The sequence below is a fragment of the Artemia sp. Qi Xiang Cuo genome, chromosome 10 (assembly GCF_049724085.1).
Source record: "Artemia sp. Qi Xiang Cuo chromosome 10, ASM4972408v1, whole genome shotgun sequence".
NCBI classification, from domain to species: Eukaryota; Metazoa; Arthropoda; class Branchiopoda; order Anostraca; family Artemiidae; genus Artemia; species Artemia sp. Qi Xiang Cuo.
In genome coordinates, this window is record NC_142803.1 from 60,734,563 (window position 1) to 60,762,500 (window position 27,938).

Consider the following 27,938-nt stretch of genomic DNA (forward strand, 5'->3'; position numbering starts at 1 on the left):
GCAACCCTGCATGGTCTTTTCATAGGATACATCCTATATGGAGTAAATTTATAGTGGTGGACAGCTCCAAAAGAAACACGCTAAGCCAATAAAAGTAGGCTTTACCATCAGTTTCCTTAATCAATAGGGTAGGCATTGTGGTTCAATGTTGCTTGTTTTCTTGTTTGGAGTTAGGCTATAGCTGACTACATTGCAGATGATTTCTTCTAGTGGTATATGTCTGGTGGGGGGAGAGAGAAAATTTGGTAAATATCTACCAAATCATATTATTGAGTTAGGAATAAAGTGAATACACTATTTGATGCCTTTTTTTTATGCTTAGTACGAATATAATGATAATTTCTATGGTAAATTTATTAACGCCCCCCCCCCCTATATATGATCTTCTAAACCTAGAATTGACATATATATAGGGGGGGGGGTGAAATTCATTTCCAATAGAAATGCTTATTATATTCATAATCAGCATAAGAAAAGGCATTGAATGGTGTATTCACTATAGTCCTAACTCAATAATATGATTTGGTAGATATTTACTGAAAATTTCCCTCCTTTTGAAAGGATGTCTAATTGCATTTGGTCAAATGTTTGTTGACTTAAAAAAATTCCAGTTTGATGACTGGGTAAATTTCTTGTGGGTTATATACTAATTTAGTGATAAATTTCTAGGTGGCACTATAATTTACCTAGGTTGAAAGTGAAACCATCATTTGATGCCTTTTTTATGCTCTTTCATAATACAATAAGATTGCTTCTGTTGCAAATTGCATCTTGAGCCCTTAAAGGGGCTCTTAAGGTATCTTATTTGGTAATTTTTTACCAAATCATATTATTGACTTATTACTAAAGTGAATATACCACTCCATGCCTTTTTTTATGCTCTTTACAAATATAATAATCATTTTTGTTGAAAATAAATTTTACCCCCACCCTTGTATATACCAATTCAGGGTATATATTTGGGTAAATTTCTACCAAATCATATTATTGAGTTAGGAATAAAGTGAATACACCATTTGATGCCTTTTTTATGCTGATTACAAATATAATAATCATTTCTATCGGAAATGAATTCCAGCCCCCCCCCCTGTACATGCCAATGCAGGGTATATATTTCTACATTAGGGGGGAGTAAAGTTTAAACTTACCTCCCATTTATATCAGAAACAAAATTTGCCCCTACCCCCCCCCTAATGTAGAAATATATACCTTGAATTGGCATATATAGGGGGGGCTGAAATTCATTTCTGATAAAAATGATTATTATATTTGTAATCAGCATAAAAAAGGCATCAAGTGGTATATTCACTATATGCATAAGTCAATAATATGATTTGGTAGAAATTTACCTATATTTGCACATTAGGGGGTGGGGGTATATTTTATTTCAGATGTAAATGGCAGGTAAGTTTAAACTTAACCCCTCCCCCCCCCCCTAATGTGCAAATATACACCCAAATTGGTATATATAGGGGTGGGGTAAAATTTATTTTGGACAAAAATGATTACTATATTTGTAAAGAGCATAAAAAAAGGCATTGAGTGGTATATTCACTCTAGTTGTAAGTCAATAATATGATTTGGTAAAAATTGACCACCTATTTTATATGGAAGAGCATAAAAAAGCATCAAATGATGGTTTCACTTTCATACTAGCTAAATTATTTGGCCCACTACAAATTTACCATGAACTTTACCCCAACTTTACTATGGTACTGTATTACTATTAAGGTACTGTATTTTATATGGAAGAGCATAAAAAAAGCATCAAATGTTTTTTCTTTCATCCTAGCTAAATTATTTGGCCCACTACAAATTTACTATGAACTTTACCACCACCCCCCTCCCCACACCCCTACTGTGCAAATTTATACCCTGAAGTGGGGTAAATTTTTACCAAATCATATTATTGACTTACAAATAAAGTGGATATACCACTTGGTTCCTTTGTTTATGCTCTTTCCAAATATAATAATCATTTTTGTCAGAAATGAATTTTACCCCAAGCTCTATATGTCAATTCTGCGTATATATTTGCACATTAGGGGGATGGAGTGAAGTTTAAACTTACCTCTCATTTATATCAGAAATAAAATTTTCCCTCACCCCCACCCCCTCTAATGGGCAAATATATACCATGAATTGGTATATATATGGGAGGGAGCAAAATTCATTTACAACAAAAATGATTATTATATTTGGAAAGAGCATAAAAAAGGCATTGAGTGGTATATTCACTTTATTTGTAAGTTAATAATATGATTTGGTAAAAATTTACCTGAATTGGAATATATCCTGAATTGTCAACAGCAAAGTTTAAAATCACAAAATTCAGCACTATTTTTGTCCATGGCATTTGAAAAACTTGAAATGGTAGGAAAATGGTTTGAATTGAAAATCAAGTATTTTGTAGATTAGCCTAGGTTATAACTTCTTTGTGTGGTTACAAAAATAAAATACCTTTGGGTTTAAGGGCTCAAGATGAAATTTGCAACAGAAACAATTATTGTATTATGAAAGAGCATACAGAAGGCATCAAATGATGTTTTCACTTTCACTTTAGGCTAGCTAAGTTATAGTGCCTCCTACAAATTTACCAATTTAGCTAGGATGATAGTGAAAATTTCATTTGTTGCCTCTATTTAGGCTCTTGTCATAATTCAAGAATTGCTTCTGGGGCTAATTGCATCTTGAGCCCTTAAAGGGGCCCCAAAGCTATTTCTTTTTTGTAATTGCACAAACAAGTTATCAACACTTGTTAAGTTATGGAAAAGTGGTTATAAACAGGTAAAATTTAGATGGCACTGACATTAAGCTAAGATGAAAGTGAAAATGTCATTTGATGCCTTTTTATGTTCTTTTGTAACTCAAGAATTGCTTCTGGGGCTAGTTGCATCTTGAGCCCTTAAAGGAGCCCCAAAGGAATTTCATTTTTGTTACCACACAAAGAAGTTATCAAGACTAGCTAAGTTATTGAAAAGTTGTTAAAAACATATCTCTAGCTTATAAATAGGTTGTTCAAGAGTAACATATTCCAAAAATACTTATTTATAACAATTCAAACCTCACTTATTAGGCAACTCAAATATAAACCATTTTCTTACTGTTTCAAGGTTTTCAAATGCCATTGGGAAAAATAGCACTAGAATTTTGTGATTCAAAACTTTGCCATTGACAATTCAGGGTACAGGGTAAAGGTTTTTTGTAATTTAATAATTGCTTCCAGGGCTAGTTATATCTTGAGCCCTTAAAGGGGCACCAAAGGTATTTCAGTTTTTTAACCACACAAAGACATTATCAACACTAGTTAAGTTATTGAAAAGTGGTTAAAAAAAAGCTAAATTTTTAGATGGCACTAGAATTAAGCTAAGATGAAAGTGAAAATGTCATTTGATTCCTTTTTTATGTTCTTTTGTAACTCAATAATTGCTTCTGGGGCTAGTTGTATCTTGAGCCCTTAAAGGAGCCCTAAAGGTATTTCATTTTTGTAACCACACAAAGAAGTTATCAAGACTAGTTAAGTTATTGAAAAGTGGTTAAAAACACATCACTAGTTTATAAATAAGTTGTTCAAGAGTAATATATTCCAAAACTGCCTATTTATAATAATTCAATCCTCACTTATTAGGCAACTCAAATATAAACCATTTTCTTACTGTTTCAAGGTTTTCAAATGTCATTAAGAAAAATAGCACTAGAATTTTGTGATTCAAAATTTGCCATTGACAATTCAGGGTATAGGGTAAAGGTTCTGATGAATTGACAGTTTTGTAAAAAAAAACAGTTTTGTAAAAAAACAGTTTTTCTACAGCAGAAGTCCTAATTTACAGACTTTTGGTTTGAAAAGGGTTTCAGTATATAGGAAAAACATCTAGGAATCTAATTTTTTGGTGATAAGTTTGAAGTTTTATCTGAAAAGGGTACAAAACTCTGATTTTCTGAAATTAGAGCATTTTCTCCTACAAATTCAACACATGCCAAAATACTTGGGGAATACCTGTGGGCAGAGCCTGGTGTATTCAACATGTACATTCTTGTTTCTTTGTTTTTCTTCAACTTAATTTAACGTACAAAAGTATAAAACACTATTCAAAAAGTATCAGTCAACTAACAAAATTGTTTCAAGCCATTGTTTCACCATCAACTAACAAAACTGTTTCAAGAATGTAGTATTTAGTATAACAAAATTTCTTTCACAAATTTTAATACATAGTATTAAATATAAATAGTATTTAGTATAGCAATTTGGAAGGGGTAGGGTCTAGAAAAACAGTAGTGGATTTCAAGAAATTTAAGAAGTTTATTGTCTTTACATTTGATTTAGTGGATTTTATTTTCATATGCAGATTCTTAGCTTCATCCAAAACATAGGTTAGGATCTTTTTTTTTTGGGGGGGGGGGGTCACTTTTGATATTTCTATGACATTGTTCTAAGTATTTATAGCCAAGTAAATGCCTTCCTGAAGGAACATTTTTAGTGTTGAAAACAGGAAACTGACTGAATTAAATATTCTTTTCTTATCTGTGTGTACCAGATATTGTGTCAACATTTCCTATTGTTGAAATACAAAAACAGCTTCAAGAAAACTTACTCCAAGCCATGATTAAACAGAGCTAATCTGTTTTGAAGGAAAATTTCGACAGGGGTTCCAAAATTGCACTTTCAAATCATTGGTACCTTTACCCTATATTTTCACATTAGGTTGTGGGGTGGGTAAATTGTAACTTTGCAGTGGGCCATATAATTTAGCTAGGATGAAAGTGAAAACATCATTTGATGCTTTTTTATGCTCTTTCATAATTCATATAAAATACCTTTGGGGTCCCTTTAAGGGCTCAATATGCAATTAGCCCCAGAAGCAATTATTGAAGTATGAAAGAGCATAAAAAAAGGCATCAAATAACATTTTCACTTTTATATTAGCTAAATTATACTGCCACCAAGAAATTTACCTAAAAACATATCACTAGTTTATAAATTTACCTAAAAACATTCAAAACCTCTTATATTAGGCAACTCAAATATAAACAGTTTTTCTACCATTTCCATTTAACTTTGTTTTTTTTAATACCAGCAACAAAAATAGCCTACTGAAGCAAGATTGTGTCATCTGTATTACATAGTTAGATATTCCTTAACACTTGCATCTTTTACAAGCTTAAAAAAGTGTCTGGATCAGGATTCAAAGGAGGTGGGCTGTTGTAGAAACTGAAGATAGGTCACTACTGGGGGGGGGGTGTACTTTATGTCAGATGATATTTCAATGGTGGAGTTTTCTGTGAGGGGTATATTTCATAGAGGGTGAGCCAGATTTACCATCATTATTTGAAAAAAACCCAGAAATTATGCCATATATGAAGGATTTCCCCCTCCTCAATACCTTATTTTTTATGCTAAAATTGGACTGTTTTCTAAAATTGAAACACAGAGGCTGTTTAATTAGAATAGGAAGCTTTTTTAAAAGTTCTAACAGCTTTAGCATAAAGACCAAGGAATTGAGTAGGGGGTGACCCTTCATATCCAGAATAAATCTGCCAAAATTAATGTGCAAATTGTGTTTAATTTTTCATGGACAGTGAGCTAAAATTGAACCTGCATTAGTTGAAATGTTCAGAAATTAAATAAAAAACAAGTTTTTTCTAACTGAAAGAAAGGAGCAACATTAAAACTAAAAACAAACATCCGTTAAAACATCCGTTAAACATCTGTTAAAACATCCGTTAAACATCCGTTAAAACATCCGTTATTCCGTATATGAAAGGGGCTGCCCTCTCCTCAACACCTCGCTTTTTATGCTAAAGTTTGACTTTTCACCACTCTACTTTTTAAAACAATAAAAAACTTTAGTGTAATGAGCTAGGCGTTGAGGAGGGGACAGCCCCTTTTATATACAGAATAATTGCTGTTTGTTTTAAGTTTTAAAGTCACTCCTTACTTTCAGTTAAAAAAACTTGTTTTTTTTATTTAATTACATAAAGACAATACTTTTGTCAACATATGAAGAACCATGTATATTGCAATTGTATCTGTCTGATTTATATGTAAAGTAACACAAGAGACAAAAATTAACAAACAAGAGAGTAGTAAAGAATAATGGTATACAAAGTAATATTTGGCAGGGATAGTTACTAGTGATAAATCACTTGGGGTGGCACAGTGATTAGGTGATTTTTGGGGAACAAGTTTTTTTTGGGGGGTGGCACATATAGATTTTAGTCAAAATAACCAAAAATTCGTGGATAGTGCAAGCCCTGCTAGATTCCTAATCAGGAAAATCAAAATACTTAGCCACATAAGAAAAGAAAAGCTCTGACTTAGCATTTGACGCAATAAAGAATTGTCACAAGATTAAATCAAATCCAGCCAAACACTGCTGCCTCTGCCAGCAGTGGCACGCGTGTGGCGTGCCGGTAGTGTTGCGACACTTTGGTGGTGGTCAACCGGGCCTCTTGTTGGTGGCGCTCAGCTGATGTGCCAGTGTGGTGCTGGGATCTAGTTCGCCCCCTAGTCAATACCTCACTCTTCATGCTAAAGTTCGAATTTTGTTTGAATCATAAACTCCTGAATCACAAAGGCCAGTTAATTAGAATAGATAGCTCTTTTGTAAGTACTAAATAAAACTTTAGCATAAAGAACAAGGTATTGACTAGGGTGTGAACTCCCTCAAATACATAATAATTTCTGTTTGTTTTAAGTTTTAATGTTGCTCATTATTTTCAGTTGAAAAAACTTTTCAACTGAGTTTTTTTCATTTAATTTCTGATCGTTTTTTCAAATAATGCTGGGAAATCTGGCGCCCCCTTCATAGAAATGTCCCTTCCCCCAAGGGAACATCCTCCATGGAAAGATCCTCCCCTGTAACCCCGACCCCCGCCCCCCAACAGAAAAAAAATTCCTCCTGAAAACGTCTGTATACTTCCCAATAACCAATACTATATGTAAACAGTGGGCAAAGTTTATAACTTGTAGCCCTTTCCCCGGGAACTGTGGGGGATTAAATCATCTCCAAAGACATATTTATTAGATTTTCGACTATGCTGAACAATATGGCAATCTTAAAATTTTGATTGGTAGACTTTGGGGAAGAATGAGCGTGGGAGGGGGCCAAGTTGCCCTCCAATTTTTTTGGTCACTTAAAAAGGGCACTAGAACTTTTAATTTCCGTTCGAATGAGGTTGATACCATCACCCTGGGAAAAAAACCAAATAAATACGCATCTGTTATCTTTTTTCTGGCAAAAAATACAAAATTTCACATTTTTGCAGATAGGAGCTTGAAACTTCTATAGTAGAGTTCTCTGGTATTCTGAATCTGATGCTGCAATTTTCATTGAAGTTCTATGATTTTTAGGGGTTGTATCCTCCTTTTTTTTTTGAAAATTAGGCAAATTTTTTCAGGCACGTAACTTTTAATGGGCAAAACTAAACTTGATGAAACTAACATTTTTCAAATCAGCAAAAAAATCTTATTCTTTTGATGTACCGTATCTAATGGTACCAAAATTTCCATTTTTTAGAGTATTGGCTACTATTAAACCGGGTCACTCCTACTGTTCATTACAACAAACTGATGAGGCAAATTTTCATGTTTTCACTTTTCCAACTTTCATAAATAAAAAATATTAAAATTTTAAGGAATAAATATCAGTATATGCCAATTAAACTGACATCCATCTTTATTTTATATTTTATTTTCAGCAAAGCTAAAGGGCAAGTTATTGTCTGATCTTGAGAAGACATGGGGCTATCAGCCCCACTCATATTAATTTCTGCTTGTTTTGAGTTTGACTTGGCTATTTATTGAAATTTCTGTTCATTTTGAGTTTTATTGATTTATTAATAGTGGTTTGTGGCAGTTATATGCTTGGAAGATTATCTTAATTTATTTCTACTTTCTTTTGGCTAAATGGAGCTCTTTACGTTTTTTTGAAAAAATTGTTTTGTGGAAAAAGTTTTTTAAATTAATTATTGGTGAAAGAGAGAGGTGGTAATATTGCTTGTAATATAAAGATTCTAAAAAGTCATTAAAGGTCAGTTCCCATTTGAGGAAGAAGGAGTAGAGGTGGGTGTTTCAAAATATCATTCTAGGAGATCATTAATGCTCTAAACCCATCCGGAGAGTTTTTTTTTTACTTAGCTGAACTACTTTTAAAAATTTCAAGCTTCTAAAATAGAATTTTACATAAAACATGGCATAAACTTAGTGGCAAAGTGTATGATTGTACATCAGCTTTTATGAAGAAGGTGTGGTGAGTCATTTTTTGGGTGAGGGGGAGGGAGGCAGAGGCCTTGAATAATGCATTTTGATGCCAAAACATCCTAACTCTTATTGTGCCTTCAGATAAATATGGCATGAGTTCTGGGAGGGAGGGGGTGGAAATTGATATATTCTATGCCTATATTATTAGGGAAAGGGGAGGGTAATAGTGCTCCCCCTGCTACAAGAATCTGTTTCTATGAATTAAAAAATAGTATATTCACAGGCCTAACAGCACAAAGATGAAAAAGGCAAAATAGGGCATCATAAGCCTTGCTATAATCTTTTTTTTTGTGGGGGGGGGGGTCGGGCAAATCTACATGGTGCTTTGTTTTCGCTATTTAACATGGTAGGCCTAATGTTTTTATACTTATATATAATGTCTGAATGAACTTGAATATATGTGTACAATATATATAGCAGGGTAAGATAAAGTTCAAAGAAATGAATTTGGTTGCTTATTTGAAATATCCTAAGGAGTTCTAATCATCTTAAACCAGGGATGTCCAATCTTTTATTAAAGTGAACCAAATTGTCACTTAAAATTATTCAATGGGCTGCAAAAACTTTTAAAGTTCAAGAAAAATAGGTACATAAAGAATCAATTGAAATCCTTTATTTTCATCTTTGAAAATAGGAGCAAGTAACGTGCGTATAGAAAGAAACAAATATTAGTGTATTGTGTATAAAAGCTGTTTAGGTGCCATAGAAATTTAGAAAAAAAATTGTGATGAATTAAAGTCTTTTTAAATGTTATTATTTTTCAATTTTCAACCATTCTGCTAAAAAATACTACTGGAAGCAAACATGACTAGCATGCCGCACAAAATCTCGAGCAGGCCACTGGGTAGCCCAGGGGCTGCAGGTTGGACATGTGAATTCCCTTGATTCTGACATGGAATACAACTCCATGTTATTAAAATTGAATTGGAACAGAATAAAATCTCTATTAAGGTACATCAAAACCTTATTGGGAATAAGAAGTTCTGTCAACTTTAAATTTGCTTGATTCTGATTTAGAGTTTGACTCCATGTTATTTAAATGAAAATTGTTGAGCAAGTTCTTTCAAATTTAATGCTTGGTTTTGACTTGGAGTTTAAATTCTTGGATTAAGTTATGGTATAATAATATCACAAGGCTTGTCAAGTTTTAGAAGTGAGCATGATTCTGTGCTTCTTATTCCAATGACTGATTAAACGTAAAGTGTTTTGGTTTACCTTCCCCCCCCCCCCTCCTAATTCGAAATCTAAGATCCAACTTACATCCATCTGTCAGACTTATAAGGTTGTGTGGTTGTGTTGTAGCAATTATTGTTTTGAAATAAAAGAGTTTAATGGGAAAATGTGGGGCAGTAGGGATATTTTGTTTTAGTATTATTGCAGCTGGACATTCTGAACAATTCAGAATTCTGGGAAATTCTGTTTGAAGTATCTTCTGTTATAACCCAAAACTGAATGTCATATCTAGAAATCAGTGGCATATCCAGGATTTTGTTTCGGGGGGGGCCGTCAGTCTACCTTTTTATAGCAGTCATGTGAGCAAGAAAATTATCTATCATAGTGCAAGATTTCCGGTGGGGGAATGGGGGGGGGGTTATCTAGGTAAAGAAATGAAAAGTACACACTTGTCATGAGTATTTCTAGTTGTAGACTTTTTTTTGTTTAAGAATGGATGACAATATTTTGCCAACAAAGTCAGAATTAAAAAAAAGAGTTAGAAGCAGTGAGAGTTTCTATTTTGGGCGAGTAGTTGTTTTGGAACTGCCACGAAGCGGCAGAATTTAGAAAATATAAAATAAAGAAGTGTATCATTCCTTATATTTGCCTATGGGACCCTTGTTTTTGAGAACCAAGTAAATAAAAAATAATATTATATCAAAGACAATTGCACAGAATTTGGTTTCGGAGGGGTGGGGCCTCAGTCTACCTATTATAACAGCCATGAAAGCAAGAAATGTATTGATATTAATATTGTTTACAGAGGATAAAGTACACTTAAAATTTAAAAAAACAGAATCAACTGCACTTAGAGAAACGAGCAACGAAAGTTGACCTAACCTCTCACAGTAATAGCCGCCGGTCTTTTTTGGCTGCAAATCGATCAAAAATTTGGTCAGCATCGACCTGGATATCGTGGTTCAGGGTCATGTGAGCTAGTCCGTTCAGACGCTCCTCACCCGTGGAGCTCTGCAGACAGGTTTTTAATCCCTTAAGACAGCTAAAGCTCCTCTCAGCAGAAGCGGTAGTCACTGGTAAAGTCTGAAAAATCGTCAAAAGCCTTCGAATGCATGGGAAAAATCTTGCATCGCATGACGCAAGAGTCGAATCAACAGTTGATGGTTTCTCAGACTTTCCGAGCCACTTCTGTTTCCAAAGGACTAACTCACATTCGAGCGCACGTCTACCCCTGTGAAATCCCTCGTAAACAGCAACAGCGTTCACAAATTCATTAATATTTATTGACTCGTTGTTAGCTGGCAAAAGCCTTCCGATTTTGAAAGATGCCTCCTGATGGCGCAAAAATCTTTGATCAAGTTCTTCAATAAGTGAAGCAAAGTAAGGTTCGAACAATGACTCGCGATAAAAAACCTTGATGAACATTATCGTTGATGGACGTTCGGCGGATAGACCTTGGAACAGCCGGAGCCACATTTACCTTTTGTGCAAGCTCATAGGCTTTCTGAAAAATTCTTTCAAAATTATTTTGTTTTGACTGCAGTAAAGTATCAGTACATAGCTTAATATGCTGACAGCACCCAACTAAGTCTAAATCTTCGGCTTGCAGCGCCTTAGAGACAGAGAGCATTATGGCACTAACAAACTCTAGCATAGCCAACGTGAACATAAAACTTAATTCGGTTGCTGCTGAAATCAACGCATTCGCTTTTGAAATAACTTCCGTATCTCACCGTATGCTACCAACTATTTCCTCAAGTACGGAAATAATCGCACAATACAAAGACATAAAAACTGAAGCCACAACAGCGTGGATCTTTTTATTGGTGTTATGGAGTCGTCAGAATCTTGCCAAGACAAAACCTAGAATTCTTCATGTTCATCACAGGCTCACTAACCCAATTTTTCTCAAATTGGTGTTTCACAAAGTGAGCAATCACTGGCAAATCTTCAAAGATGCCGTCACTTTCCGAGCCCGATTCAGTGTCAGTCGCGGAGGCCTTTTCCTGCTTATTGGACAGAGTATTTTCCTCTGAGTCATCGTCTGGGTCACTGTCGTGAAGTACAGAAAGACGAACATTCGGTACTTGGTGACCGAAAGCAGAAAGTACGTCGTCGGGTATCAAGGCTTTCATTATTCGCTGGCTTTCAATACGAGCTCTCCCTAGCTCGAGCTTGATTCCATCGTCCCCGGGCAAAGAAAGTCGGAACTGACGGACACAACAACAATGGATCTAACTCGCTTGGCCTTGGGCAAGGACAACTGTTCATTAGAATATTGAGCTTCAGAATCCGTTATACTTTCATATCGACGAATTCGATGTAGAAGTTGGAGGAACGAAAAGTTTATTACAGTACTGTAAGTGCTGGTTTGAGACCACATCTTACTATAAAAATCTTCACATGGTTGGCTATTCATTTCGGAGAGTTTGAAAAGACGTTCGAGCCCAAGCCGTTTGAATCGACGAATGAGAAGCACTAGGGAGTGCATATTTATCTCTAGGCAATGGTAAAGGTTTGTGGTAATAAAATTCTCATTCAAAGCATAATGTCTTCTTTTTAGGACCCAGGATCTCCAATGTCGAACGCAGTAAACAACACGACCAAGTAAAGATAACCTCTCAAGAGGAGAAAGTTTGCCTTCGTAAAAAACGCGCCGTACTCTTTCCATAAGCCAAAAATAAAACTGTGTTCCTTCGCTTCCAGTAACACACTGTTTCAGGTGTGCCGGAGGCACGGAGGCACGAAGGAAGGGACACCTGCGACGGTCAGTTATTAGCCCCTCGGTCGGAGCATCATGTAGTGTGACCTTAACAGTAAAGTACCAAGAAAATGCTCTCTACCCGACTCTTCCAAGGCTTCAAAGATTGCCCTTGAATCGTTAAATTACTCATTTTATTACTTATCTTGCTGTTCCTGGACAAACATCAATTTTGGCAATTAAATCATAATCGGAACATTTTTTCTCCCGACTTTACTAATGGTCGCAAAAACTCGTTTTCCTCGTAAAACTCGTAAAAACTGAAAACAATTAACTTTTGTCAATTAAATTATTTGCGTACATGACTTGTTTGGTAGGTCAAAGTTTGCCCCCGCCCCCCTCAAAAGTATTGAATTTTAGAGACACGGCTAAAAATTCTGGAACGGCTCTAAATGATCAATTCACACGGTAAAATTACCGTTTTTGCGGGATTCTACTTTTTGTTTCAGGAAATACGAGAATATGAAGGTATTCCAACATTAACCATGCTCATAGTTACACAAGAAATAGAATATAAAATGAATGAACTATTAATAATCCCATTTTGGGCTCTAGAAAAAGAATAATTTTCAAAAAAGTTTGATCCCACCCAAATAATGATAATTTTTACTGTTTCCTTTAATTGATCATAGCTAAGAAAAATTCTTACGAGAAGATTTCCAAATTTGGATTTGGTTGTTTTCAATCTAAATTGGGAATTGCATTTAATTACAAGTGCCACATGCGTGCTTCAAAACCCACTAAATACAAACGATTGTCAGAATATTAGTAAACTCCTGACCGTCATTGCTGGTTTTTGCAAGCTTTAAGAAATGCTTAATGCTGGGCTGGCGTCGCTTCATTTTCTTTATTTACTCTCACGCGACCTTTATGTTTCAATGCTTAGCTTACACTGGAATTATATCACCGTTTGAATGAACTATCGCCTCTTAGTCTGATTCCTTATCGCAATTCCTTCATCGCAGAGAAGCTAGTGCTTATAGCTCCGAGGGTTAAATAGTGAGAAAAATTTCTTGACATCTTGTTTGATTGCAGGAGGCGATTGCACGTTTGATGTTAAAATAATGATATAAGCTTGCCGGAAAAATGGATAGCCATTTAAAAAGAAATAAAAAAAGGAATGGGTGTTGCAAATAACTTAAAAGCGTGAATATTTCGGAACTTACTATATTGGCACTTTAAAAAAAGAAGAAAAGAAATTTCGGGGGGGGGGCCCTCCGGCCCCCCTGGATACGCTACTGCTAGAAATGCAATATCTGTTCCTTAAAATTTTTATCAATAGATCTCTTACTAGTGTAATCTCTTGAAAGGTGTTCTGCCCTTTTATTCTGTTTTACTTTTTATACTTGACAGCTGTGTCGTTTTTCAAAGGAAGCATAATTTTTGTACATAACAGTAAGTCTGTTTTCTTTGCTAATGTCTTCTTTTTGCTTCATTCTGTTAAGTTCTAGATAGTTTTTTTTTACGGTATGTTGGTTTTCTATGTTCCTTCCTCTTTTTAGAATCCTACAGCTATTAAATTATAGTTCTTCTAACTGTTTTCCAGGTTTCAATATAACATTCAGTTCTGCTAATTATTCTGAGGCTGAATATTTTAAATTACCTGGAAAAGTAGCTCAGTGTTTTTGACTTGATTGGCAAAACATGGATTCAAGTGACCTCTCCGAGTCTGCTGATATTAATCAAGGTAGTATATGTTTCTCATAAATTTTGCATATAATTTAATTTTTTTTTTTTTGCAATTTTTCTAGAAAACTATTTTAAAAATAGAACTTTATTTGGAGAATCAGCTATGAAAAGACTGATAGAGGCAAGGTTACTCTCTATAGAGGTTTAAAGCTCCTATCTACAAATATATGGTGTTTTGTAATTTTTGCCAGAAGAAAGATCACAGAAGATTTCATGGTTGATAACGCCATCTATAGTATATTCAATGCTATTGTGGCTGAGTTTCCATCCTTGCTCGTAACTTGAAAAAGTTTCTGGATTATTTTGAGGTTTTTTTCCTCTTGTTGTTTACCCTCTAAAGATAGATTTTGTGCCAAGTAGTGTTTGTATTACCTTCTCCAATTACTAGAATAAACCCTTTTCCCTGGGTACCGTATTTTTTTTACCAGCAACATCTTTTTTCTTGGGTAGTTTGGCACCCCATCTTTAGTATAAATTTTTAAAGTGCCATTTTCGATTTCTTATCGTTAAGAAGCGTACTGGTAACTAGCAGAAGAGGGGAAGAAACCTCCCGCAAGCGACGTATTGTACACGCCGGTATTAAGTTACCCATAAATTGCAGGGGACAGTTGAGGGAGTTCTTACACTTCCGTTGTTCCTAGGTTCCTTCATTCTATATTTATTCAGCATTCGGTACTGATGGCGTGAACCGCTGGATTGCTCGTTTATTGTCCTGTTCTGAATTTTATCCAAAATAATATCGAAAAAGGCTTTTTTCCAGATATTATGAAGAAATATATGTCTGAATTTTTCATGCTCACCCAGGTTTCTGAAGCAAGGAGGCAAATCTTCCAGTTTTGCCTTCCTGGGGAAATTCAGCCTTAGAGAGTGGGTTCAAATGCGTTTATTAACAGTGTCTCTGATATCGTCGATACTATCACAAAGTCTGATGCTGATGATACTGTTTTGCCAGTCTTTGTTATCCGGCATCCTAGTGAAGTACCACTTATTTCTGCCGATGCTTTTTGTCCTTTGAGTTGCTGTGTAAGCTCCTGTTTGTCTGAGCGTGTGAGAACTCTCCTGCCTGGAACAATTGGATGTCCTCCGTCGTTAATGCAAGAGTTTTCTGTCTCTTCAAAACCGTCCTCTGCAGTTATTCTAAAAAAAAAACACCTACTGACATCAAAGATCCTATTGAGCGCAAAGAGACCCTTGATACCCTGGATGGTCATGATGGTATTGTAAGTGCGAGATCTGATCCTGTCAAGAAAAGATGGGTAATTCGTACCCGAGATAAAGCCTCAGCCGTCTCTCTCGCCGTTGCTGCAACTAGTCAGCTAAATGTATCCACTCATATCCTTAATCAAAAGGTGCTTGGTATCGTGAATAACATCCCTACTGTCGTGCAAAAATCAGAGCTTATTAGTATGATTCCCGGTCTTGTTGATGCAACTACAATTGGAAGTTCCAGATTCTTCCGCCTTGAATTTCTGGACAATACTGGCTTAAATAAAGCTATAAATGAGGGTTTGTGTTTGGGATACGGGCTTTTTAAAATTATACCCTTCCAGAAATTACCTCCTACATGTTACCGTTGTCAATCGCCGAACCACATTACCGGTAATTGCCCACTCCCATTGACTAATCAAAAGTGTTCATGGTGCGCTGCTGGACATTGTAACACACGTGATAATGCTTGTACTGTAAGCCCGAATTGCGCCAACTGTGGTGGGAATCATGTTTCCTATAGTCTCAGATGCCCAGTGTTAAAAAAAGCTCTGAATAAGGATAAAAATGATTGCTAGTGGCAATAGGTTTCGCTTTGTTTCACTCAATATTAACGGAACCAAAGACAAAGATCTTCTTATTGATGAGCTTCTCGATTATGAAATAGTTTTCCTACAGGAACATTTTCTAACTAAAGCCAATACAGATACTCTTAAACGGTCACCCACCCACCACATGTTTGTAAGTGAAGCTTAAAAAAACGCGCGGTCGACCCTCTGGGGGCCTTGCAACTTTAGTTCACTCGCTCAGAAGCCTAAGCTTATTTCTTCTGATCATAATTTACTGGCAATAGACTGCGGTAATATGGTTCTCATCAATGTTTATATTCCATGCAATCGCAAGAACATTTATTCCCTATCTCTCTACGAAGGTTCTTGTACACGACATTGAGCAATTCTAATAAGATGGGACAAAATAGAATTAAAGTGAATTATGGCTGGTGATATTATTGACTATCTTCTCTTCCAATCTAGAAGAAGTCATCTGTATTTTGAAGATCTGCTTAGTGGCGCTGAAGTATTCGGTTAAGACGAACAAGACAAAGTTCACCTACATTCACAACCATGATGGTTCTAAATCAAACCTTGATCATATTATAGTTTAAAATGGATCATTCGTGATTCCTCCTGTCATTGTTTTGGATGATAAAATTGAGGGTGATCACTTGCCTATAACTTGTGAAATTGAGTCGCCTGCTCTACTGGCTTATGACCGTTTTTCTTACCATAATAAATAGTTTGATAAGCCAAATTGGAAATGAGTAAAATCTTAAGTTTATTTGTATGTTCTTTGCTCGTTATTGTCAAGCCTGAAAGTTCTTTTTCACGTTTTACAAACCTCTGTAAGGTCACTAACAGCTAAGATTGATTTAAAAATTACTATTACCAGCTCGTGTATTGTTTCAAGTCAGTTGCTTCAGTTTCTGTTGAACGTGTTAGATTTGCCCCGAGAAAACCATTGTAGAATGTGTGCCCAGAAATGAAAAAAGCTAAACAACGCAAAACGTTTTGGCTTCGCCTTTGAATTGCTTGTGATCGGCCCAAGTCTGGCTAGGTATTATAATTAAGCAAAATTTGAAAAATCAGTTTAGATCTTCTTTGTGTCAAGCCCGCCTGAATGCTGTGGATGGCCCTTCGGATTGGAAGTTGTGGTTCAATTTAATTGATAGCAGCAAGTGTGTGCCTGCTACCGTTATTATCAAAATCAGTGATTTTGTTGCTCATTTTACTCGTGTTTTTTCTACATTTAATCATTCTATCCAGTCTATGTTTTCTACCTTATTACATAATACTATTCCTCAAGTTCTTCCGCAAGTCCATATATTATCAATATCTAGTGGTGAGATATCGGGCTATAAGGGGGTTAAGAAATCAAGTGCTCCTGATATGGTTGGTCTGTGTTACAATCTCTTCACCATCAAGTGTCCATTATTGTTAACACACATTCAGCTCCTATTCCAGATGTGTTTAGCCCAGTCGTTAGTTCCAGATAGTTTTCTTTAGGGAATCGTAACATCAATTTTGAAAAAGGGAAAGGACAAAGATCAGAGTTCCAGTTATTGACCAATTACAGTGTCCTGCTTCATGAGCAAGCTGTTCGAGTATGCCGTATTGCCTGAAATTTTGACTAAATGTGATTTTTCTGATTGTCCGAATTGGGTTCAGAGCAGGTTTTGGTTGTTCTCAAGCCCATCATATACTTGGTCAGTTGTTAGTCTCGGCAAAAATGCAAAAAAGGCCAATTTATTGTTGCTCGGTTGATATCTCGGGCGCATTTGACAACGTTGTACATTTGCAAGCGCTTCACTGCTTAGTTAAAGCAGGAGTTAATTCTTCCGTCGTGAAAGTGCTTAAATATTGGTATTCCAATTCGTTGGTTAAAATGGATCTCTGATATATCCGAGCGTATCTCAGTAAAGAAGGGAGTCAAGCAAGGTGGTGTGCTGCTCAATATATTTTTAAAACTGTGCTTGCGGACTGTTTGCGAATGCTGTCTCCTACTGTGTTTTTAGACAATACTGCTGTTAGTCACATTGCCATGCTGATGATGTTCTGCTAGTTAGTCATACTAGGTCAGACCTCACAAAGAATATAAATGTTTTGATTAATGCTTTGAGCATGATTAGACTTTCTGTAAATGCTTCGAAATGCGAGTTTGTGTGTTTTAATATTTCTAAACCTAAGCCTCCTTTACATGTGGGTACAATGCTACTCAAGTGTGTTTCAAAGTTGAAATGACTTGGGAGTACTTTTTCTGATACACTTTCGTTTGCATGCTCGTCTCTTGTTGCTAGTGCTCTGCAGTTTATTCGCTTCTCGTATGGTAAAATCTCGCCTAATAGAGGGAGGTGCAGCCGCCGAGGCTTATGTATACTTTACCATAGTTTTTGTTCTCCTACAATTCTTTTTCTTTCCGTCTTGCAGCCTCTAATGTGGAAAAAAAGACCGTCTTCAGCTAAGAAGAGGCTATTTTAAATATTGTAAATTCCTGCTATATTTACCAAGGTGGTACAGAAATCATAAGATTATTTCTCATTTTGGACTTATCCACCCTTTAGTGCTGCTTGACAACATCAATAAGGATCAGAGAACCAATACTCCAAGGAAGATATGTGCCAGTGACCCCCTCACTTATTTTTTCCAGATTAGTGATTCTATGGATATTGTTACGTTGCTTATGTTGTGTTTTCCTTATTCTTTCCTTGTGGCTTATATTATTTTGTTTTTCTTTTTTACTCTGCATTTATTTTATATTGCGGGTTACAAATAAACTTACTTACTTACTAACTAGAAGTGTTTTTTTGTGTTTTTTGTTCCATTGGTGACTGTTGTGAATCATTGCTCCTAGAAGATTGGGGTGGGTTCATTTCAACAGAAATTATTGGTTTTAGTGCTCTTTTTAAGTGACGAAAAATTTTGGAGGGTGACCACCCCCCCCCTCCCATGCCACTTTTTTTCCTCCAAAGACATCAGATCAAAATTTTAAGATAATGTGGGAGTTTTATTATTTACTTTTTATTTATTTTTAGTTCGGCCTTCAGTCTTTTATTTTTCAGACAAACTTCATATGGAAGGGATGATTCCACAATGATGAGACATCAGAGGAGGCTTATTGAATTGAAAATTTGAGGTTCTGGTGTCTGGTTCCTGGGTTCTGGTTTTAGATTCAAAAGTAATTGGATGGTAACTAAGCCCTCTCCCTTGCCTTTTTTTCTGCCGCTCACCCCTCACAACCTCCAAAGAGATTTCGTCATTATTTTGATGTAGCAATTTTGTTTAAAATAGTTCAAAGGTCTATTGAAAATACCTTCGAGGGTTAAATAACCCCTACAGGGCCTGGGAGAATGAACGTTGTTCTTGTACATCTTCTGTAATGGAAATTGGTGGCTTTTGTAATTTCTCAAGGAAAGTAAAGTATATTAAGCTGAAACTTTAAGGGGGAAGTTAGGGGGATGTTGAACGAAATGAAAAATACTTTTTGCATCCGTAGTGCCTTCATATGGAAGTGGTCGTTGTACAAAGTTTGAAGGGGACTCATTCAATTTTGTTTCTTAGATACACTTTTTGTTCCTTATTTAAGTGTCAAAAGTGATCAAAGGGGAACTAGGTCTCCTTCCTCGCCCTTGTTTTCTAACTAACTACTTTTACTCTGCAAAAAAACTAGATCAAAATCAATATTTTGTTCAAAATAGTCAAGTCTTCCAATATGTATCCCTCCAGGGATAAAGAGCCCTGGGGCTAGGGTCGTAAAAATGACAAATTGGCAATTGTTCAATAGTGTATTTTATAATGGAAAACGGGTTTTATGCAAAATTTTAGGAATTTATTATGGTAAGAAATTAAAACTTTCAGGAGAGTTTTAACTAAATGAAATTAAACTGTATGTATTTAGTGTGTTGAAAGGGCATTTATACAAAAGTATAAGAACAGTCAAGGATATTAAGATCAGATTTTCATGGTATGTTAAGGACAATGTTGAAGTAAATCAAAAGCTACTTTTTAACGCCAGCTGTTTCGGCTTAATGGTAACTAAATCCCAGGGGATACACTGTTCTGAAGTATCTTTCATTTTCTGGTCTTGTTTGCTGTGATGATTTTATCCAGATTTATTGTTTTAAAGCAACTTGTCCTATGGATATTTTCAGAAGAGGTGAAATTTATTTTTTTGTTTTGAAGCAGTCAAATCAATTTTGTAAGATTGCTTTTCTTTTCAGAAGTTGAAGCTGAAAATGAGACTTTTGGAACTAAAGACTTGAATAAACTTTCTAATCCAGATCATACCCTCAAGACCACCTTGTCCCTTTTAGAGCCAGCTGAAGACCCTGCATTTGGCTTCTATGAAATGGCTTCTATGGCTTTGAAGAAACCAGGTACCTCTCCGGGTAATAAACTGTGTAACTTGTAACTATGTAACTTGTGTTGATACGGATTGAATATGGTTTATTATTAGTAAAAAAAAAGTATACCCTTTATCATATGCAGAACTAAAGTGGAAAACGCTCAAACATCACATTGTGTCACCTCTCCTTTTGAATGACGATATTTGGAAAATGTAAAATAGAGACTGCTTTTGAAGATTTAAAATAAAAAAGATATTTATTAGAAACCTGTCATTTGGTCTTATAAATATTATATAGAAGAAAAACATAAGAAATTATTAGAGACAATTGGAATTATTCTATGTTAAAAATTGCGTTTCATAGGCAGAGTGCTGCTTAAGTAAATAGCGAAGTGGGCACAATGCATTTTTATTTTTCACCAAGGCACTTTCCGTGGAAGGAGTTGACGTAAGAATTGGAAATTGAAAGTTCTGGTGCCCTTTTTAAGAGTCAAAAGGGATTGGAGAGCAACCAGGTCCCCGCCCACGCAACTCCTACCCCCAAAGACATCTGATCAAAATTTTGAGAAAGTCAACTGATCCTCCATAATTTCAGAGAGGCTGTCACAATTAATGAGTATAAACAGTACAAATTAGCCCTAATAAAGAGATAAAAGAGACGCTTATTTGAGCCCGATTTATGATGAATTTATTAATTTAGATTTTTCACTTTTAAATCATAATATTTCGCAGCCTAATAAAATTTCAGATGATACCAGACCTGGTAAGCGATTGGCTTTTAAAATGTATTAAATAAAATGAACTCAGATTTAGTTTTTGAATTGCAGTTCAATATCGTTTTTTTTTTTTTAATCCAGTAACCCTTTCAACATTACATGGAAAGGGTCTATTTATTTTAATGGTTGTTTTTCCAGTTTTATTGTTAATTTTAGTGATTTTGCTTTATGGAATTCCATTGTTCTTCCATCTTAGCTCTGAGGACGGCTAGTCAGAGGTCTTTTTTGCTTTTTTCACTGGCTGGAAAAAAAATTTTCCAGTCTGAATAGTGCGATTTTATATCGCATGTTGAACCCCCCCCCCACAATCATCATTTCCCTAAACACTTTCGATCAGCATATTGATATCGCCGTTTTGTTAAACGTAGTTGAAGGGTCAGGAAATTATGTCTTCGAGTATGACAACCCCCCAGAGCCCTCAGGGCTAAGGTTGTAAGTTATGCCCTGGGGGCATAAAAGATTTTTATTTAAACTTATATATTTATATTTTATTTTATTTTTTTATATTTTTTATTTTTATATAAACTTGAAAAAGGGCTTATTCGAGTGGAAATTGAGAGGGCTATTACCCTTTTAAATAGTCGAAATTAATCGGAGGGAGAATCACCCCCCCCCCCATCCCGCCCAACATTTCCCCAAACATTTCCGATCAGCATTTTGATATGGCCATTTTGTTCAACGTAATTGAAAGGTCTGGATATTATGTCTTTGAGGACAATGCCCCCCCCCCCCACATAGCCCTCAGGACAATTGTCATAAGTTATGCCCTTGGGGCATATAAGGTTATCATAGAAAGTTTTGTCGTAGAAGCTTCAAAAAGGGCTCATTCGATCGGAAATTGAGAGGACTTGTGCCTTTTTATTAGTCGAAAGTGATCAGAGGGAAAATGACCCCCCCCATGCCCCCCCCCCCCCTCATTCCCAAACAATTTGAATCAATATTTTGAGAAAGCCATTTTGTTTAGCGTATTTGAAAAAGTGTTAATTATGTCTTTGAGGATAAAAAAAAATCCCTCCAGCCCTCAGGACAAGGGTTGTAAGTTATGCCCTGAGGGGATATAAGGTTCTTATAGAAAGCGTGGTCATTTGAACTTTGGAGGGGGGTCATTGGATTGGTAATCAGACGCTCTAGTGCTCTTTGTAAGCGTGAAAGTGATCGGAGGGCAGCTATCCCCCCGCCATTCTATTCAAAATAGTCTAAATACCTATAACAAGTCTTTTGGGGTTGGTATAAACCCCAGAGATTAGGGGCAAGGGTTTTAAAATATGTCGTTGGGCCTATAAGGTTTTTATTGAATGGGTGGTCGTATTAAATTCAGATGTGTCTCATATAATTTTAAATTGGAAGTTATAGTGCTCTTTTTAAGAGTCAAAGCGATTTGAGATACCCCCCCCCCACTCCCATCATTTCCCATAAGAAATATCCAAACAAAGTTTTGAGACATCAATTTTTTCAGTATTGGTGAAAGATTCAGTAATTATGCGTCGCAATAGCTGTAGTAGCAGTAGTAGCATTAGTAGCCGTATGCAAATACACCTTTTTTCAACATCCCCTTCAACACACGATGAAATTTTTAACTTAATACCATCAACTGGTGCTGAAGTGTTGCTGGTATGTCCTCTTGAAAATCTATATGGAAAATCTATATGGTGTGTTTCGATTTATTTCAATACAGTTGCAATATTGGCCAACATTTTCGCCTTAATATCTTTAGGTTTATTAGTTGTTGTAGTAGCTCCAGTTAATAGTAGTAGTCTTAACTTTAGTAGCCGTAGTAGTAGTAGTAGCAGTAGAAGTATTAGTATTATGATGCAAATATTGTCTCTTGGTTAGTTCAACATCCCCCGCAACAAGCGTTTTAAGTTCAAATTTTACACACGAAACAATTCCTAAGATATTGCTGATATGCTCTTTTGACAACCTGCATACGGATTTCAGGTTGTCATCCGTACAAAAAAAATATTCTCTGAAAATTTTACCTTCATACCTCCATAGGTTATGAATTTTGAGCTAGCCAGAAGACATTCTGTGTATTCATTTAAAGCTGTTTCTACGGTTACTGTAACTAACGACGCTAATGGCATTAACTTGAAACTTTTTGGGAACGTTTAGGAGGAGTTTCAATTAAACGAAAAACATATATGCGTGCAGGTATTAAAAGGGCATAAAAGCACTAAAGGGCATAGGCAGCCATACTCTATGACAGCTAGTAATATCATTGGTATTTTAAAGAAGCTAATTTGATTGAAAATCAAAAGTTCTAGTGTTGTCTTAAGAGTAAAATAGGATTGTAGGGCCATTAGCCCCCTCTTTAGCTCATAATTTTTTAGACACTTCCAATCAAAATTTTAAGACAGCCAGTTTGTTCAGCATAGCTGAATGGCCTCTTAAGAGTAAAAAATGATTGTAGGGCAATTAGCCCTCCTCTTCAGCTCATGATTTTTCAGACACTTCCAATCAAAAGTTTAATACAGCCATTATGTTCAGCATAGCTGAATGGTTAGTAGCTATATCTGTAGGGTTATTGGTTAGGTCAACCCCCCGCAGTTATGTAATTTGCCCATTATGCTTGAAATCAAAATCTTGCCGTAAAATTAAATCAAAACACGCTGTTTGTATGCTGGTTGCCAATAAGAAATGTCAGCAATATACCAAGAACAGCTGAGTTCATTAAGTTCAAATTTTCGGGGCTACTTGTGTTTTTAAAATTTTACTAAATCGAAAGAGTATAATTTTATACAGGCTCTGAAAGAGCATAGGTATAATTTTTTGAGAATTGTATTAACTTTCATTTGTCAGGTCAACTAGAGGATGTATATGACTAAATTAAACACTACTATGTGTCATGATTTTCAAGAGTTTATGTTCTTAAAAATTGCTGAAAAAGTTTCTCAAGCATATAATTGGTAGGCTAAACTATAAATTCTTAAAGGAAAACTGGAAAGATTCAACCTATTATTTTCGTTTTCCCTGAAAAAGAGTATGTCAATATAAAACGAGCAGATATTGATTTAAAAAACTTCCATAAAATAAGTTTTTCAAAAAGAAGTAAAGAACTCCATTAAGCCAAAAATAGAATCGAACAATCTACCTAGCATACAACTACCCAACTACCACAAATCAGTATCAATAAATAAATGAAACCCAAAACGAACATAAGTTAAAATAAGTAACAGAGTCAAACCCAAAACGAGCAAAAATTAATATGAGTAGGGTTCAAAACCCCTATGCTTTCTAAAAGCCAGAATATAATTTTTACTTTACTGAAAAAAATTCTTCTAATATTTTCACTTTTATAATTTTAAGAAATCGAAAATTAATTAAGATTTTAAGGAATAAATATCAGCATATGTATATTAAATTGGCAATGGACATTTTTTCAGTAAATTTATTTAATTTTTTTCAGTAAAGCAGAAATTATATTCTGACTTTTAGAAAGCATAGGGTTTTGAACCCTACTCATATTAATTTCTGCTCGTTTTGAATTTGATTCTGTTATTTATTTTAATTCCTGTTCGTTTAGGGTTTCATTTTCTATTGATACTGATTTGTGGTAGTTGCATGCTTGGTAGATTGTTTGATTCATTTTTGTTCATTTTTGGTTTAATAAAGTTCTTTACCTCTTTTTGAAAAACTTATTTTATGGAAACAAGTTTTTTTTAATTAATCTCTATAAAAATCCAGATTTTGATTTACTAGCAGTAATAGTAGTAGCTCTGAATTTTTCAGCTTAGTCCCCTCACTCGTCCTTGAGATATTGATGACACGTCTTATTGACAACCAGCATGAACATAGTGCCTTTTGATTTAGTTTTAAACCAACATACATTTTCAATGAAAGTTTCTACTGTATACTCTATCCCGGTCCTAAGATATCCTGCCTGAATATCTTGACAAATTGGATGGTCTTAAAACTATGATAAACTACGTGTATAAAGTGTGTTTGATTCATTTGGACTATGGCCTTGCCATTCCCTGAAAGTTTTACTCTTACCTTTAGCATTAGCAATAGTCGAGTCATGGCAACAGAAGTAATAGCAGGGGCCTTAGGAGTAGTATTAGTGATTGTAGTAATAGTATTAGTAGTAGTAGTAGCAGTAAGGGTATTCACATTGTGCTCTTTTTGCCTTTGTGATAACATACATGGACATAGTGTGCTTAAATTTAGCTGAACGTCCCCTCAACAGTGTCTAAAAGTTCCTCATTAATAGCCTTAGAAATAGCAATAGTAGTAGCAGTGGCATTAGTAGTATTACTGCTACTTAAATTATGCAAATAACGCATTTTCATTGGTTCAATATACCCCTAAACATGCCTTGTGTGTTTAAACCTAATAATTTTTGTTTCAATTTAGTTCAACATCCTGATAATTTGAAAATTCCTTTAACCTACATCCACCAAAACATAGACTATTTCTTGGATATTGGTGATGGGCCCTTTTGACAATCTACCTGCACGGAGCTTGTTGATTTAGTTTATGATCCGCTCAAACATTCGCTGAAAGTTTTGTCTTCATACCCCTAGCCTCAGCAGTATTAATGGTCGTTGTAGAGATGGGAACATTACGCATAGAGTGTCTTTTGGCTAGTTCTACCTCCCTATTAACACGCTCTGAAAGTTTCAACTAAATGCTCCAACCTGTTCATGAGAAATACCTCATACATCCTTTTTGCAGTCAGTATGCACATAGTGCGTTTTGATTAGTTCAACGTCCACCTAAAATTTCTCTGGCCTTTGGGGTAATTCAAAATCTTTCTCAATATGTCCTGAAGTTTTTATCTTAAATAATCTAAGTTGTTCCTAAAATATTTCTGATATGACCTTTTGACAGCATATATATAGTGTATTTTGATTCAGTTGAAAGCTGTGTGGTGGTTGAGATCCCTCGAGGCATAGCTATTGAACCTTTCAACAACGCCGAGCAACATGAACTAAAACCAAGCAGAAAAGAAGAGGTGTTAGGCTGACGCTCCCGTGGCTTCTAAAGATCAGAATCCTTTTCTTTTTTTTTTTACTGAAAACGAAATATATTTTTAGTGTTTTTTCTTTTTATCAGTTTAATACATCCAAAATTATTAATACTCTCAGGAATGAATAACAAGACATATATCAAACTGTCAATCAATATTCGTTGTTTTCTTTTTTCGCTTATCTTGATACTGATTTTTTTCTCGTTTTTTGATATTATGGTATGACGAGAAATGAAAACACATCGCTTAAAAAAGGATTGTTTTCAGTAAAGTGCAAATTATATTCTGGTCTTTAGATCGCACGATGGCATTAACCCGATTCTCATTAGGTTCTGCTCGGTTTTAGTTTGGCCCTGTTATTTATTGGAATTTCTGTTTGTTTTGTTTTATGGTAATTTTACGCCTGAAAATTATTTATTTTTTCTGCTCGTTTTCGGGTAATGCAGCTCTTTATTTGCTTTGAAATAGTTCTTTTGCGGAATTTATTGTTGAAATTAATAATTAATAGAAGTGGAGAGTTAAAACATACATGGATAAAATAGTATAGCCATATTGTTTATATATAATAGCATCATTATAGAATTGAATATACAACCTTGGGTTTAAGAATTTAAAAATATTTATAAGTTACTAAAAAGATCCTTCAATTATGGAAGAGGCAGTGTAGACAATTTAGCTGTTATAAATTAGTCAGCAAAGGTAGGATCATACAAATCAAATTAGGAGGACTATTAAAATTTAAAATCTTAGAAGCTAAATTGTTTGCAACTAAAAAAGGACAAAAATATAAGACAAAGTGATTCATTTTGAGTGAATTATACATTATTTTTTAGGTGCACCTATTGTAAGATCTTGTGAAAATGATGTCAGCAAACAAAGATGTGGAACACCTTGCATGCCTGATCTGATAAGCGTATGTCTGAAACAAGAAATGATTGTGGATTGTCAGGAGAATGAACTGCCAAGTAACATTTCCGTATTTGCTGAAAATGATACGGTAAAACAGGAGATTTGTCGTACTGGAGAAACGCATTTCGAAGATGATGCTTCTGAGAAAGCCTTGCTACAGAAATCTCACCTGTCTGATCATCAAAGAACTCCTATTGGAGGGAAACTTGTCAAATGTGATATATGTGAGAAATGTTTTACTTCAAGGTCCAGTTTGTTCTGTCATAAAAAAGCTCACAGTGGAGAAAGACCTTTCAAATGTGATTTATGTGACAAAAATTTCGGCCATAAATCCTCCCTGTCTAATCATCAAAGAACTCATACTGGAGAAAAACCTTTCAACTGTGATGTATGTGAAAAAACCTTCCGCCAAAAAATACACCTGTCTAATCATCAAAGAACTCACACTGGAGAAAAACCTTTTGAATGTGATGCATGTGAGAAACGTTTTAGCTCTTTTTCATATTTGTCTGAACATCAAAAAACTCATACTGGAGAAAAACCATTCAAATGTGATATATGTGAGAAAAATTTCCGCCAGAAAACCACCCTATCTATTCATCAAAGAACTCATACTAGAGAAAAACCCTTCAAATGTGACAAATGTGAGAAACATTTTACTGTAAGTTCCAGTTTATCTAATCATCAAAGAACTCACAGTGGAGAAAGACCTTTTGAATGTGATATATGTGGGAAAAATTTTAGCTATAGAACCTCCCTATCTCATCATCAAAGAACTCATACAGGAGAAAAACCTTTCAAATGTCATATATGTGAGAAACGTTTCACTCAAAGCTCCAGTTTATATCATCATCAAAGAACTAATAGTGAATGTATGCAAAAAAATATTCCGCCAAAAACATAACAAATTTGATCATCAAAGAACTCATACTAGAGAAAAACCTTTTGAATGTGATGCACCTGAGAAAAGTTTTAGTTCTATTTTGTATTTGTCTTAACACCAAAGAACCCATAATTGAGAAAACCCTTTCAAGATGGATGTGAGAAAATTTTCCGCCAAAAGCCCACCTATCAAAGAACTCATACCAGAGAAAGACTTTCAAATGTCATATATGTGGTAAATGTTTCGCTTCCATGTGCAGCCTAAGTAAAAAGTGATGTGGGCACAATGTATTATTATTATTTTTTTTACCAAGCACTTTGTATTAAAGGAGTTGTCTTAGAAACTTGAAAAGGCACTTTTCAGATTGGAAACTGAGAAGGCTAGTTCTCCCTTTAATAGTCGAAAGTGATTGG

At 35.2% G+C, this 27,938-nt stretch overlaps 1 protein-coding gene across 3 annotated transcripts; it reads left to right on the plus strand.

Moving 5' to 3' along the window:
• Window positions 1-27,938, plus strand: LOC148947979 (uncharacterized). 3 transcript variants are annotated; one of them, XM_089095161.1, is made up of 4 exons: window positions 1-94; window positions 13,741-13,881; window positions 19,864-20,031; window positions 26,567-27,938. In XM_089095161.1, exons 2-4 carry the CDS (start codon window positions 13,839-13,841, stop codon window positions 27,544-27,546), a joined length of 1,191 nt encoding a protein of 396 aa, XP_088951287.1. In that variant the 5' UTR covers window positions 1-94; window positions 13,741-13,838; the 3' UTR covers window positions 27,547-27,938. The 3 variants fall into 3 exon arrangements, with proteins under 3 accessions (XP_088951287.1, XP_088951286.1, XP_088951288.1); XM_089095160.1 differs by having other exon boundaries at window positions 16-128; XM_089095162.1 differs by having other exon boundaries at window positions 16-128; window positions 19,864-20,019.

What these genes read in the sequence shown, in the direction of transcription:
- LOC148947979 (XM_089095161.1), top strand. Translation starts at nt 13,839, where the DNA reads ATGGATTCAAGTGACCTCTCCGAGTCTGCTGATATTAATCAAG. An exon ending in GTCTGCTGATATTAATCAAG is followed by an intron (nt 13,882 to 19,863) that starts GTAGTATATGTT and finishes TTTTCTTTTCAG; the next exon opens with AAGTTGAAGCTGAAAATGAG. An exon ending in GAAACCAGGTACCTCTCCGG is followed by an intron (nt 20,032 to 26,566) that starts GTAATAAACTGT and finishes ATTATTTTTTAG; the next exon opens with GTGCACCTATTGTAAGATCT.